The sequence below is a fragment of the Ictidomys tridecemlineatus genome, chromosome 3, assembly GCF_052094955.1.
Source record: "Ictidomys tridecemlineatus isolate mIctTri1 chromosome 3, mIctTri1.hap1, whole genome shotgun sequence".
Classification (NCBI taxonomy): Eukaryota; Metazoa; Chordata; class Mammalia; order Rodentia; family Sciuridae; genus Ictidomys; species Ictidomys tridecemlineatus.
In genome coordinates this window covers 11783520-11797599 of record NC_135479.1, presented here as the reverse complement: position 1 = coordinate 11797599, position 14080 = coordinate 11783520, and the positions used below count along the sequence as shown (strand labels likewise).

At 52.6% G+C, this 14080-nt stretch overlaps 1 protein-coding gene across 5 annotated transcripts in view; it reads right to left on the bottom strand.

Moving 5' to 3' along the window:
• Rgs9 (regulator of G protein signaling 9) overlaps window positions 1-14080 on the bottom strand; it is a 66601-nt gene that overhangs the window by 33158 nt on the left and 19363 nt on the right. For all 5 annotated transcript variants that reach the window (XM_078041815.1, XM_021728426.3, XM_040268548.2 and 2 more), the window contains 2 exons: window positions 10289-10370; window positions 3742-3804 (listed from right to left, as the gene is read on the bottom strand). In XM_078041815.1, the coding sequence (XP_077897941.1) occupies window positions 3742-3804; window positions 10289-10370 (145 nt within the window). The remainder of the gene's footprint in view (window positions 1-3741; window positions 3805-10288; window positions 10371-14080) is intronic.

The following is a 14080-nucleotide window of genomic DNA, read 5'->3' as shown; positions in this document are numbered from 1 at the left end:
CCAGGGAGCCTCTGGGAGGAGGTCCTCACAGAACCAAGGACAAGATGAAAAGAACCTGAGGAGTGGACAGCACTGTCCGCAGAGAGGGGGACAGAAGCTGCAAACAGGGAAATCCAGAAAAGGAAGTCGTTAATGTAAAGCAGACAGGAAAAGGGAAGAGAGACTGCTGTTCCGGAAGTGAGGATCCAGGTTGCTATCATCTGGAGCAAATCCCACCCTGCAAGGCACTTCCTGATCAGGTGGAGACAGAATTTAATCACAGTGTGCAGGGCCCAGTGCCGAAGGAAGACGCGGGGCCCCTTCTCCAGAAAAACAGGAGGAATTTTAAGACAGTGATGGATATTAAATCATGCAAGGCCCTCCCGTGTGGGGCCTTGGATGAAGGTACAAGTCACTTGCCTGTGGAGTGGCCCTGGGTGCAAGACTTAGGCCTGAGCTGTAAAGACTGGAAAGATCTAAATTGGAGTCCTGACTGCGCCACATTTGGCAAAGGGCTAAATCTCTCGGTTGCAGTTTTGTCCTATGAAAAATGAAGCTGACATTACCTCCCGTCATGGACTTAATGAAATCTAGCAAAGCTTCAGAAGGCCACACAGTGGGCATTACAAAGCAGCAGGCAGGATACGGAGCGGGCTCTGCAGGGCTATCAGCTGAGGCTCACATCCGGGCTTCATGGTTTTCTCTTCTCTCCAACAGGGATGCCCCGACGTTCTGTCCCTCCTAGGATGGACGTGAGTCTTCCCTGGCCAGCGAGCCGTCTGCAAACTCAGTCCCCAGAGTGGCTCTTTTTCCAACGTGTGGTCATAAAGGGGGCCACAAGAAGAAAGCAATTTGTCCCCTACTGGTGTGAGCACTAGGGGGCCTTTGCCCCCTGAGGCCCCAGGCCGAGTGCTCTGCAGTATTTATATTTCTTCCTTTTACTCAAAGCCTCTTGCGCACACCTACGTAACCACCCTGTGCTCAGCGGTCGGTGACTCTCCAGCAGGCAGAGAGGTTGGAACTGGAATGCACCCCCTCCCTCCAGTCAACGTGGGAGTAAGCGAAGGTATGAGGACAGACAGGAAAAGGGCTAAGCACAGCCTCCCGGGTGGGGTCAAAGGTTGACAGGACCCCATAAATCATCTCCCTCGTCACCCAGCGCCCGTTCTGGCAATCACGGCTACTGTCTGTGAAGCATGTCGGTGCCCATTCTGGACATGAATGATCCTGTCCGATCCTCTGAGGAAGGAACTCTGGTTGTCCCCAGGTTACAGACGAGGAAGCTGAGGCTTGGGACAGCTCCAGAGCTCGCCCAAGACCCCCCAGGCAGCGCGAGGCAGCTGGTCCTTCCAGCCGACCTGACCCTGGGCACTCAGTGCTGCCCCTGGTTGCTAGAAGACAGTGAGAGGAGCCCTTCCTGGGGAGGGTCAGGAGCAAGGGCACCTCCCTGCCAAAGCCTGGCCTCCGATCAAGGTCCTTACCATGGGGCCAAATCCTCTCTGAAATAAAGGGGGAGTGGGCAGCTGTACACCTCATTGTCTCAGGGGTCAGAACTGAGGGGAGGCTCGCGACCAGGTCCCCCCAGGGCTGCGCAGCCTGGCCAACCAGAGGCCATCAGCCTGACACAGCGGCTCACCAGGGGCCCTGGACACCTGCCGGCCTAGCGGCCTCTTTCTCGCGCTTGATGGGGTGTGGCCTCTGTTTAAGAAAAAGAGGTCTCTCTTCGTTCAATCCTTCATTCTCAGAAGTCACCTTTCACCTCTAACCAGCTCAGGCGCCATGTACAAAATGCAAACCCTCTGCCCTCCCAGGGCTCTGGGGAGCCTGCACTCTCAGGCGCCCTCTCCTCTCAGGGCAGGTAAGCCGTGGGGACAGGGACACTCGGAGGGTGGGAAAGGAGGCCCCATGCCCTGCACAGCCAGGTCTGATGGACAGGCTGGTGGCTGAGGGAGGCCGAAGGGTCAGCTTGCACGAGAGGCAGGCGCCTGCTCTTCTCACTAGTCCACAGCAGCCCGAGGGCACAGACGGAGGAGGAGAGCTGCAGGGAGAGAGAGAGGGAGAGGTGTGAGCCCCAGGGGAGGCACTGCTGCTGGAGCCCACCATGAGCACACACTCAGCCTCACACCCTCTGGGCCCTGGCTCTGGGCTGGAGGCACCGCCAACCGCTGGCAGGAAACGGGTTTGAGAGCCGGAGGCTCCCTCCCTCCTGCACCACCAGGGAGGACGTGACCCTCAGGGGTCGCCCCGACCACAGCACCCCAGATGCAGCAGCTCAGTTCCGGTGTCCTCCCCCCCCACACACACCCCGCCACATCCGCAGCAGAGCCTCAGTCACTGTCCCCACGCCCCACCCATGTCAGAGCCAGTGACGTGCCTTCTTCCTCCGCCCTCCCCCTCCTCCCCAGGAAAGAGGTTTCCAGAGCAGCCCCTTAGCCACACAAAAAAGGCAACTCCTCCACCCGGTTCTGTGTTTCACTGGCTGATTCTGTTTCCATGGCAACCGAGCCGACAAGGCCTCGGCAGCGATCTGCTGTCTGACAAGGGGAACCAGGAGAGGCTGCCGTGGGAACGGCGCTGGGGGAAGGCTGACAGCCCCGCGGGGGGATCAAAGAAGGGTCAGTCTGACTTGTGGACAAGGGACCTAACAAGTCCCCCGGTGACACTCTCTAGGAACTCCAAGTCCCTCTCCGCGTGTCCCAGATCCGCCTCAGCAGGGCTCTCCTGGCCTTCCTCTTCCCCTTCCACAGCCGCCGTCCTAGCCCAGCAAGCCCAGCAAGCCCTCCAGCCCTGCGCTCAGACTGCAAGGCACAAGCCTGCAGATGACGCTGCACTGATGAGGGGCCTGCCCCTGGCCACCAGAGACACACTGGACGGAAAGCCACGAAACCACCCAAGACAAATTTACACGGGTTCTAGGCTGGCTGGCGGAGGTCAGCGGTTCCCTCCTGGGCCACTCTGACTCCCTCCCCAGGGACACTGGGCAATGTCTAGAGGCAGTTTTGATCCTCGGCCTGGGGATGTGGGTCCAGTAGAGGAAGGGAGCCACTGGCATTTAGTGCACAGAGGTTAGAGATGCCGCTAAACATCCTACACTGTACAGAATGCCCCCTCCCAGGGAATGACCTGACCCCAAATGTCAACAGGGACATGGTTTCAACAATATACAGACTATGCTTCTTTAAATTACATATATATATATATATATATATATATATATATATATATATATATATATATATATATATATATATATTTGAAATTGGCCATCCATTACAAATAAAAAGTTGAGAGTCTTTGGAAGATCCCCACCAGGATAGGAAAGACACTGTGGCATTCTAGTCCCGTGGACTACGGTTTAAATCTAAAGTTGGTTCCAGGTTTCTGAGCCTGAAGGTTACTCAGTGTGTGAAATGTCTGCCTGTGCATCTTGGGGCAGGGTTGCTCCTAATTCTCATCAGACTCTCAAAGGGGAAAGTAACTCACAGAAGACTAAGAACCAATCATCTAGATGCCACCTGCTCTGACCCACACTCTGCACCCTCTCCTCTCTCCAAGTGTCACCTCCCTTTACCCAGGACCTGGCCACGGCCTCCCCTCTCCCTGGACCCTGACACCACAGAGACATGGAGCTCCTCTCCATGGCAGTCTCAAAGGGAAGATGGCACTGCCCACACAGGTAGGAAGGGACACATGGGCACCTTCCCTGCCTCAGAACCTGGCCTAGGTCCCACCCACAATGCAGCAGAAACGTACCTGGTTTACCTTGACTTCATTTGGATCGGTCACTCGGTCCAGGCCATAGTCCAGCACGTCGTTCATTCCCGGCTGAATGGAATAAAAACAGTGAAAGAATCACTACAGGAAGTCCCCAGTTTCTGATTAAATTCTGGGTCTCGACCAAGCTGCCAGGCGTGAGACTGAGCTGAGAAGGGCTCGTGGCAGAGTGCACCGGGAGACATGAGGGTGTGTGAACCCTTCAGGTGAGCGAGAGAGCTTCCTGCACCCACAGCATCCCAAGAGCCTAAGAGAATAAGAGGGAAGGATGGATGGGCAAGCGGGTAGGCAGATGGTTGGATCAACAGAAGGATGCGTGAACAGACGGATGGCCTCTCCAGAACCATAGTGGGATGGATGGATGGATGGATGAAGAGATGGAAGGGTAGATGGATAGACGGATGGATGGGTGGATGGATGGATGAATGGATGGGTGGATGGACAGATGGGTGGGTGGAGGGATGGACAGATGGGTGGGTGGATGGGTAGATGGTTGGATAGGTAACAATCAAGTTCAGTCACAATTCTTTGGGATCAATACGTGGAACTCCTGACTCCTTCCACTGTGCCCCTTCCCCACACTCTAGTTTCTGCCTGGGGCTGGGTAGGACAGTGGTAGCACAGCATTAGCTTTGGAAGAGTCCAAGCTTCAATCAGGCACCTCTGGGTTCCCATCCTAATTCTGCTGCTTCCCAGCTGTGCCCAAAATCCTGGAAACCACTTCTCCCTGCACTTGCTGACTCACCGGAGAAACAGAGACGATGCCTCCTACCTGGAATGTTCTCATGAGGGCTTAGCAAGGTGGGATGTGACACTGTCAGCAGAGGGCTACTGTCATTGAGCAAGGGACCGTATTCATTATAAGCTCCTGTGTGTAAAGAGGTGGCCCAAAGCTGGGTCAGCAATCTTTGCCAGCTCCCTTTTCCACCAGGTCACCCAGCTCCCCAGCCAATCTCACTTGGCCTCTCCCAACTCCCTGAGGCCAGCAATCTAGGTGGTCACTTCGCTGCAGGTTTGGGGCAGACCCACCAAGTGCTGAGCACCTGTTATTAACCAGGCTGGCCACACTGGAGCAGAGGGTTGGAAGTGACTGAGCTTCTTCTCCATCCGATTCAGCCTCATCTAAGATAGAGACCATTTTTAGCTTGGGGTAGGGCTGCCAGACGAAAAACGAGGAGGCCCAGTTAATTTCAGATAAACAGCAAATGATTCAAGTCCCATTATGTTTACACTGACTGTGTGTCTATACCAAAAATAGCAAAGAGATCTTCATAGGAAATACACTTTGATGTAAAATATATTTTATATAAAAATTATTCGTTGTTTATCCGAAATTCAAATTGAACCGTACACCCTGTGTTTAACTTCCTAAATCTGGCAGTCTAGCTCCGCAGGCGACCGTGGAGGCAAATACTGGGCCCGGAGCCTAGGCAAAATAAAGAGCGAGAAAGCAAGAAACAGAACACGGGCACGGAGCAGGACAGGAAGGGGAGCGCCCATCCTTGCCCTGGCTGTTACTGGGGACCTCCATCAACAAACAGTCATGAGGCACTTCCTGTGTGCTGGACTCCATGTCCAGCCCTGGGGAGCAGGTGAATGGACGTGCCCCCCTGGTTTGCGGGGGCATCCTCAGAAGGCAAGTCAAGCCACTTCCAGTCTTAAGGGATAGAAACTACTCAGCAATTAATCACCCCAAAACAAATTACAGATGTGACAAGTGGCATGAAGGGACAATACAGAGGTGTAAACTGGCCCTCACGGGTATCTAGCGTAGCGCGGAGAGGAAAGTGGGGAGTGTGGCCATGCAAAAAAACATCCTTGCCTGAAATGGGTTCCAGGAATCGCCCCCTTCATCTGACATGCGCTGCTGGGTGACTCTCAGTGGCCTGGGCTGGGCAGCCGTGAACTGTCAGACCTGCTGCCACCTCAGGACTTTCTTACTCGGCCAGCCGATCCAGGTCAGCCCCCTCAGCTTCCCTCACCAGTTCTACTAGACATCCAGCTGCCTTCCTTGGGCTGTCCTGCTGCCCCAGCTCCTGCCCTTCTTAGCCTCTCTATCGGCAGCAGTCCCGCTAAGTCTTATATGTGCCTGCTGTGGTCCCACCCAGGACCCTGCTTCCAAACCCCCCCAGGGGGCTGCCTTTCTGCCTCTGCTGGTTTGGGGGACTCCGAGTCTCATGCATTCACTCACTCCCTCATTCATTCTTCAATACGTTAGAGCTGACTCAGTGTCAAGAAATCAGGACAACTGAGGTGCCCCTGCAGCCTGCAGATAAGGAGGCACACAGACACCTTCTGCCCTGGTGCCACATGCACGAAGGACTCCACAGACATGTGAGCGAACTTCCCCAATTCAACCAGAACTGTGAACACCGGGGTTTGCCGCCCCAGCTACATCCCTTGGGCATGAACAAAATTTGCTAAATGCCTGGGGATCCAATTAAGGAAGAGCCTTTTGCATTTTGCGACAACCGCTTTGTGAGCATCCGAGTTGATGTGCGCTGCGTGGTGACCCTCTACCACGTCACTCTTAGCCCTTCTTCAGTTTCCATCTCCTTCATCACTGTATTTCTGAAAACATTTTGATGCATGGGAGAGAAAGGCTAAATTATTTAATAAACAAAATAAAATAGGGGGCCGGGTGTGGTGGCACACACCTGTCATCCTAGCAGCTCGGGAGGCTGAGGCAGGAGGATGGTGAGTTCAAAGCCAGCCTCAACAAAAGCGAGGTGCTAAGCAACTCAGGGAGACCCTGTCTCTAAATAAAATACCAAATAGTGCTGGGAGTGTGGCTCAGTGGTTGAGTGCCCCTGAGTTCAATCCCTAGTACCAAAAAAAATAAAAAAATAAATAAAACAGGGGATGAAACTGGAACAGGGAGAGGATTTTAAGTTCAAAGATTAGAGAAGTCTGCCTGCAAGCTTCTCTTGCCTTGAACGTCACTCCCACGGAGAGGTGTTCCCTAACCCCAATCTGCTGCAGGGCCCCTGCCTCCTACGAGCTGCCACGGTGTTCTGTACATTACTCACTCATTTATATAATAGTTTTAGTCTTTGTCTCTCTGCCAGACAGTAGTAAGTTCCTCGAGGTCGCAGGCCGTGTCTGTCCTGGCTCACAATTCAAACACCCCCACCGCCTCGTAAGCATCTGGCAGAGACTGGACATGCACAAAGTAGGTGCTAATTTCTCAAAGATTAGGACCAGAGTACATGGAGTGTTCCACGCTGTTTTTACAATACAACATGGTCTGCCGGATCATTTTTGTAGGTCATCGAACGGCCTTTGAAAACATCAGGTTAATAGCTTCATAATGTTTCGTCATCATCACCGTCAACATGTTGGCGCTGCCTTACTTTACTTTGCCTTCTCCCTCAAGGAGTACTTAGCTCACTGGAAAGTGGAAGCCAGACATCCCCTTCCCTGGAAAGCAAGTGTCTGGGTATGTGGTTGAAACAAGGGATGGTTTGCTTGATATTCCCACGGGTGACCACTTGATTAAGGCCACACACCACCAGAAAGCAGCCTCCGTCCACAAACCAGTCCTGAGTGACAGACTAGCTTCAAGACCCAGGTGGCACCACAAAGATGCAGGGAAGGCTCAGAGTGACCGGCTGCAGGAACCATTCACACTCCTCTCTGCATCGTGCTCATCTCCGTCCTCTGCTCCATCCAAGTCAAAGACAAAAGAGAAACAGGGTTTTTTCTTTACAAACAGGATGCTGACTCACGGGTGGCATTTGGGCTCCGAATGGGAACTGGGATCACACTCCTCAACCACCGTCTCCCAGGTCTGCCACTGGCCTCTTGCCAAGGATGCTGTTTCCGACGGAGCATCCAACAGACCTTCCTTCCCCTTCCCTTAAATCAGTCACCACTGGCGGTGCCAGCTGGGCACTGGGGTCTCATCTCTGGAAGAGGGCTACCCACCCGTGTGATGGCAACTTGGAGTTTGAGCTCCTTGAGCTGAGAGAGAAGGGTACATGGGGTCCTCCTTGACCAGGAGCAGCCTGTGGGGTTTTGCCACCCCACAGAGGTGGAGGCACACCCAGCACTGAGCAGACCCAACTCAGCCTTGACTTCTTCATCTGAGCAATGGAGTAACGACACCTCCCACCGGACAGCACCTCGGCCAGTTGTGATTGAGACAACCTGTGCCCACAGCTGCATACTGTACACAGCAGGTGCTTGATGATGTAGCTCTTGGGTGCCCAGCACCTCAATCCTTTCCTGGCACAGAGTCAGGGCCCAATGAGGGCTTCCCAGATTCGTGAACAAATGAACAAGTTCATTGACCTCAGCCGCGTCACACTCCACAACAGGTGGCTACAGTTGGTCCACAGAAAGCCTGTTCACCCTCCAGAGAGCCAAATGCTTACTCTGCTGTGACTGGCTTTTGTCCCACTGAACTGAAGCTTGTTTGGGACTCCTGGAGACAGTCTTGACAGACTCCAGGCTCCCTGGCTCCTCAGAAGGATTGCTCCATTCTGGGCTGAGATGCTCCTCAGGCTGAAAACTGTCCCCTCCAGTGGACCAATGAGAGGTGGAGCCTGTTTTAGAAGAGTCGAGGGGGGAAGCCCCGGATGCAGTCCTGCCGCATCCTTGACTACTGGTCCAGATTCAACCGAGGGGAGCAGCACTGAGGGAGGAGATCAGATATGAAGAGTATGAAGAGCAGTTTGCATCTTAGGTGTTTTAGGATGCTCCAAGCACTTCAGAGTCACACTCTGAAGTGGGGTCTATTAAAGAGAAAGCAGGCCTGTGTGACCCCAGGCACCATGCTTCTTGGAGCAGCAGCGACCCAGGCAGTATTCCCATGACCAAGGAAGTTACGAAACACCAAAACGCACGAACATGGCATGTGACATTGTCATGAGAGGCAAAGGGGCATCCAGACCAAGAGGGAGGATCCCCTGTCAGCAGTGTGGGTTCCGAGCCTCTGGCACTTATGAGCTGTGCAGCTCTAGGCACATTAGCAACACCCCTGAGCCTCAGCCTGGTTATCAGTAAGACAGGGAAATAACGCTGCAAAGATTAAAGAAGACCGAATGCAGAACACTCAGCACAGCACCCAACACACTGTGAGTTTTCTCAGATCAGTTGCGATAATGACATCAATGACAACTGGGCTGATGGTGATGGTGAGGTGGAGAAAGAGGGGGAGTTGAGGGAGGTAAGTGGGGACAGTCAGCAAGGTGGTGGAAATGGGGAAGGTGGGGAGGGGATGGAGTTGGAGGTCGGCCATGGTCGTGGTGGTAGAAATAGGGGCGTGGTGGGAGAGTCATCTAACATTCTGTCCTATTTATGTTCTTCTGTACTGTGCTGCAAGGAACTGCTCAGCTCAGGCATTTGTCCGAGGGAGGCTGAGAGCTTACTCAGGAGAATTAAGCAGGTGATGTGTTATTCACTTTCTTTCCTACAGACTTTCTGGGTACAGAGACAGAGGAGAGGAGAGAGGCCCTGGGCAGATCACATGCACAGCCAGGCTGTCCCTTTTCAAGGAATGCAGTCACACTGGCAATCTTACATCACAAAGTCTCTGAATATACAGTGGAAATCATGCTCCACCTGGTGCAGAGGAGGGCTCCCTCCATCATGGTGCCACTGGACATGGGGGGCACCTTGCCAAGCTAGTGGCACATTTTCCATTGCAACAATCTCACTCCTAAGCTACCAGTGAGGAGCATGTCCTTGGTGTCCTGGTCTCCAGAACCCTGGGCTCCTTTGGTCAGCCCACCTGACCCAGCTCACTTTCTGCTTCTGATACCTAGCGGCAGGCAAGGAAACTGAAAGAGGAGGAGGGAGAATATCTGTTTGCAACTCTTGAGTTTCCAGAATCTCTTCCACATCGCCCACCTCCCACCTCCCAGAAGAAGCACCTGAGCTTGACCCAGGAAGACACTGAGGCACTGGAATTAACCCCAGCAGGTCACAGCCAGAGGCTGCTTCTCTCTGCTGGGGGGTGAGGTGACCATTTCCCAGAGATGGGCTGGGACAAGTCACATGGGTTATGGGCAGCTTGTCCCGCCAAGCCAGGAAAAGCAAAAGCGCTCCCAAGCCAGGAAAGCAAAGTGCTTCAAGCGATGAGAAGCTCATCACACACTAATGCTCTCTCTTCTGCCATCTCAGTTGCTGGGGCCTGGATCTAAGGCAGGAGGAGAGGGAGCTGAGACACACAGGACAGCTTTGGCTCTGCAGAGTTTCCATTCTCAGAGAATCTTATATTTCTGCTTTGAAACCTGTGTTCTACGTCTTTCTTCTTGTATTCCTTTCCAAGGTGTGGTATCCTAAACAAAAAAAGAAAATGACCCAGCCCTCCCAAAAGACACATTCATCCACGTCCCTTGCTACCTGACATTCATACCCTCCAGACACAGGGCATGTCTTCTCTGAGCCTGGTGGTGCTTGGAGGCTCACCCAACTCTATGCAGCTCCTCCTGATGACCCAGTTCTAACTCCAGAGTGGGAGGAGCTGGCAATGAACACTGTGAGTGCGGGGGGGGGGCACCCAGCAAGAGGTGGGGGAACCGGTACTCACAGGGCATCGGTGCACCAGCCAGTAGGCCTTCTCCTGGCAGTCCAGCGCGTACCTGTCGGCCTTGTTCCTTTCCTTTCCAGCCCTGGGAAACCAAAAGCCATGATTAAGGCCATAACCCTTTGCATCTTTTAGTCCATGATGGTCTGTGTTCTTGGCGTCCTGGTCTGCTCACCCAATCTGTGCAAATAATTCGCATGCACCACGATAATAGCAAACGCTAATTTCACACTCAGGCACTCAAACCTCTTTTACGCATATTAACTGGTTTGATCCTGGTTAACGCTCTCAGTGACCTTTGCTGGCTTCATAATTCAAGGAACTGAAGCAAAGAGCAGTTGAACAGCCAGCCAGGACCACACGGTCAGCACGTAACAGAAATGGGACTTGCACCCAGAGTCAGGCCCAGGTCCAGCTCTCCCTGACAGCACTGGGCTGGGCTGAGGTCGACCGTGTGGCCATAACCAGCTCTAGAATCGAACAGGCTTCACACTGGAGCAGGCGGGGATGCCCATCCGGGCCACCATTGGACCCCCTGGCTTCGCTCTGGGTCCCTGCTTCGGTAAAGAGCATAGTTAACATCTGCACAAGCTGTCAGCCTCCTGCGATGGGGAGATGCAGGCCTCAAGGACTCCTTTTTTCCCCCCTGCTGATGAGTTCTTTTGATCACTCCAAAGAGTTCAGGCCTTTTCTGAACTCAGCTTGGGCATGGGAAAGGCTGGTCATTCCCCTCTCCTCTCTCAGCACCCTCCTTTCCCATTATGGAGAGGTAGGGACGCTGGGCTTTCCTCTGTCAGGAGCAAAGGAGCTCCAATTATCACACCACCGGCCCTACTCGTCCCATTTCCGCGGTGAGCTGTGCTCACATTCATTACGGCTTGTTTTCCCAGGCGACATGAGATGACGCACAGGCCCGCTCCACCATGGAGTCTGCAGATTTATTTCCCCGTTAATGTTCTGTGAACAACACAATAACATCCAGAGACCAGATGGGTGAGCAGCGCCACTCCAGCGGGCTGTTTTGCCAACCTCTTCTGGAAATTAAATATAAACAGTGTCTCTCCCCACTTCCCCTTGACAACCTAACTGGATCTTCTACCAGGTTAACTAGCTGGTATCCTTGGGAGGATGGCCACACACAGCCTGCGGCACGGCGGGGTTTCCGTGATGCTGGACGGCCCTGGAAACAGTCCGTCTCTAATTCACACTCGTGGTCCTGTCTGGCTTTGCTCATCTGCTTCTCTGTGATTGATATTCATGGAAGAGGGAGGAGATAGATGGAATCCAAGAGAGGCTGTAAACTCAGGATTATTTGAGTCGGTCATATTGTGATTTTTCTTTAGCAAAAGCATTTGCTTAATCATTCATTCATTCATTCATTCATTCATTCATGGATTTGTTGATCTCCCTCTATGTTTCAAGCTCTGGGAGAATGCTGGTGAGCCAGACAAAAGTCTCAGCTTTTGTGTAGCTTCTGATCTAAACACTACACAAATGGTAAAGAAATAAACATAAGATTGCAAGTTGCATGATATGCTACAGGGAAACAACATTCAGGTAATAAAATGTAGAATCCGGGATGGTCTCTGTGATATTTTTTAAAATATGTCTTCAATTTTTTGATACTCCTTCCAATGACAAAAGGGTCTATTTTCCCTCCCCTTGAAACCAGGTGGGCTTTGTGATGGTTCTAACCAATATATGTCAGGCATGGTGCTGGGTAATTTCTGAGGCTGGACCACCAAAGATGGGACAGCTGCCACCCTCCTCACTGGACTACAGGTTCTGGAAGCTTCCACCACCTGTAAGCAATCCACTGCCCTGATGCTGCCCTGCTGTGAGAAGCTCAAATGACCACACAGAGAGGCCAGAGGCTATCAAACAAGAGCAAAGAATGCCAGCTAGACCCCAGCTCTGAACAAACCATTAATGTCCTTCCTGAATTCCTGACCTATGGAAATCATGAGAGACAATAAAATAAATGTTGCAGGTTTTGGCTGCTAGGTTTAGCATAAGCTGAGGAACAGCTAACCAGAAAGGCCTCTTTAAGGAAGAGAGATTTGAAGTGAGCATTCTCTCTGACGGCTCAGAGGACAGGTCAAATGACATGATCCCATCTGGGTTTCAAGAATCAGAACAGGGCTGGAGGTGCAGCTCGGTGAACAAAGCCACTTGCCTAGTAGGTGTGAGGCCCTCGGTTGCATCTCCAGCATCAAAAATTGTGTGGAAGGGGTGGATCAAGATAGGAGCCAAGAAGCCAGTTGGGAGGCTATTGCCATGGTCCAGCTGATGGTGATTTGGATCTACCAGGGTAGGAGCAGTGGAGACAGACAGAAGTCAGATTTAGCTCAAGGAATTCTGCTAGAGGAGGCAACTGGACCAGGGGACTGGACATTGGGCATCGTCAGGAAGGAGTGGGTGGATGAAGGTTCCTCATACTGAAGTGGAGAGGAAGAAGTTTGCCCAGTGAGATAAAGACACATTCAAATATGGACAAGCTGGGTTTGAGGACGGACAATCATGAGGATCTTGAGTAGGCAGCTGGATGCTGAGTCTGGAACTCAGAAGAGGGGGCTCAGCTTATATAACAAAGGGCCTACCTCCTGGGCCAACCTACACGGACCACACAGTTCTGTGCTGAGACCCTAAATCTGAAATCAGAAGCAGACTTCGAGTTAAGCCGTGGATGAGTGGGGAAAGCCAGCCTCCTGGAAGGAGAACCTAGAAATGAATGATGGGGAGAAATTCTCCTTGAATCTGGGCGTGCAGAGCATTATCCAGGGCCTGCAGGGTGGGTCTGACGTGCCACTGAGAATAACTCCAAGCCATGAGAGCTCCCTGGAGGGCTTATGTCAGGGCTGGTGGTGCTCTAAGTAGCAGGGAGCATCCTCCATCCTGCTCAAAGCAGAGGTGCAGGACGGTATGGAACCCTAGGAGGGCAAAACTGGTGCACGGGATGGAATCAAGTCCTACTAGCTCTGACTCTGCCACTGCCTTCCCTTACCAAGAGCCTCAGCCAGTTCATCGTAACTTCCGTAAGCCTCAGTTTCCCCACTTGTAGGGGCGAGGGGTGACAGTGAGTACCCCATGCATTCCCCCACACCAACGTAAGATGAGACAACAACCAAGACCTTACCAAAGTCTTGCAAACAAATATTAGTGGTGACAGATTAGAAAGCTGTCCCCCTGTTGCTTTATCTCAAATGCACCCAGGTAGAGACATGTTCATGTCTAAGGAGTAGGGAAAGCTCTATCATGAAGGCCCCCCAGGACAACAAAGCCACTCTACCATAAGGCTGTGTATTTTTTCCTGGATCGGCACTCCCATACGACAATGCTAATGGTTGTTCCGACTCCTAGGCTGTTTCATTAAATGAGGTCTCTACCATGCAGCCAACGAGGCAATGGCAAGTCTAGACTTCCCAGGATCCAGACCTATCAGGTGAGTGAGTCTGGGACAAACAGAACCATCCAATTGGATAATCATGAGTTCCGGTCACCAGATATTCCTTGGCCCTCCCACTTCTCAGACCCATGGCAGAACTGTATGGCCCCGCTCTCTGGCCCCTGAATTTGAGCAAAATCATCTGAGCTGTTTTGCTGACTGAATGGTGAGCACTAGAAACAGGTGTCACTTTGATCTGCACAGGTGCTCGCTCTCCTACTGCAGCAACCCACGAGGCCCAGAGGGTGCTGCCCCTTCCCAGTGGGTCCTGCACTGAGGGAGGGCATTCCAGGGACCCAGCTGAACCACAGTGGACATGAACATGAACAGAAATTGACCTGTGGGCTCTA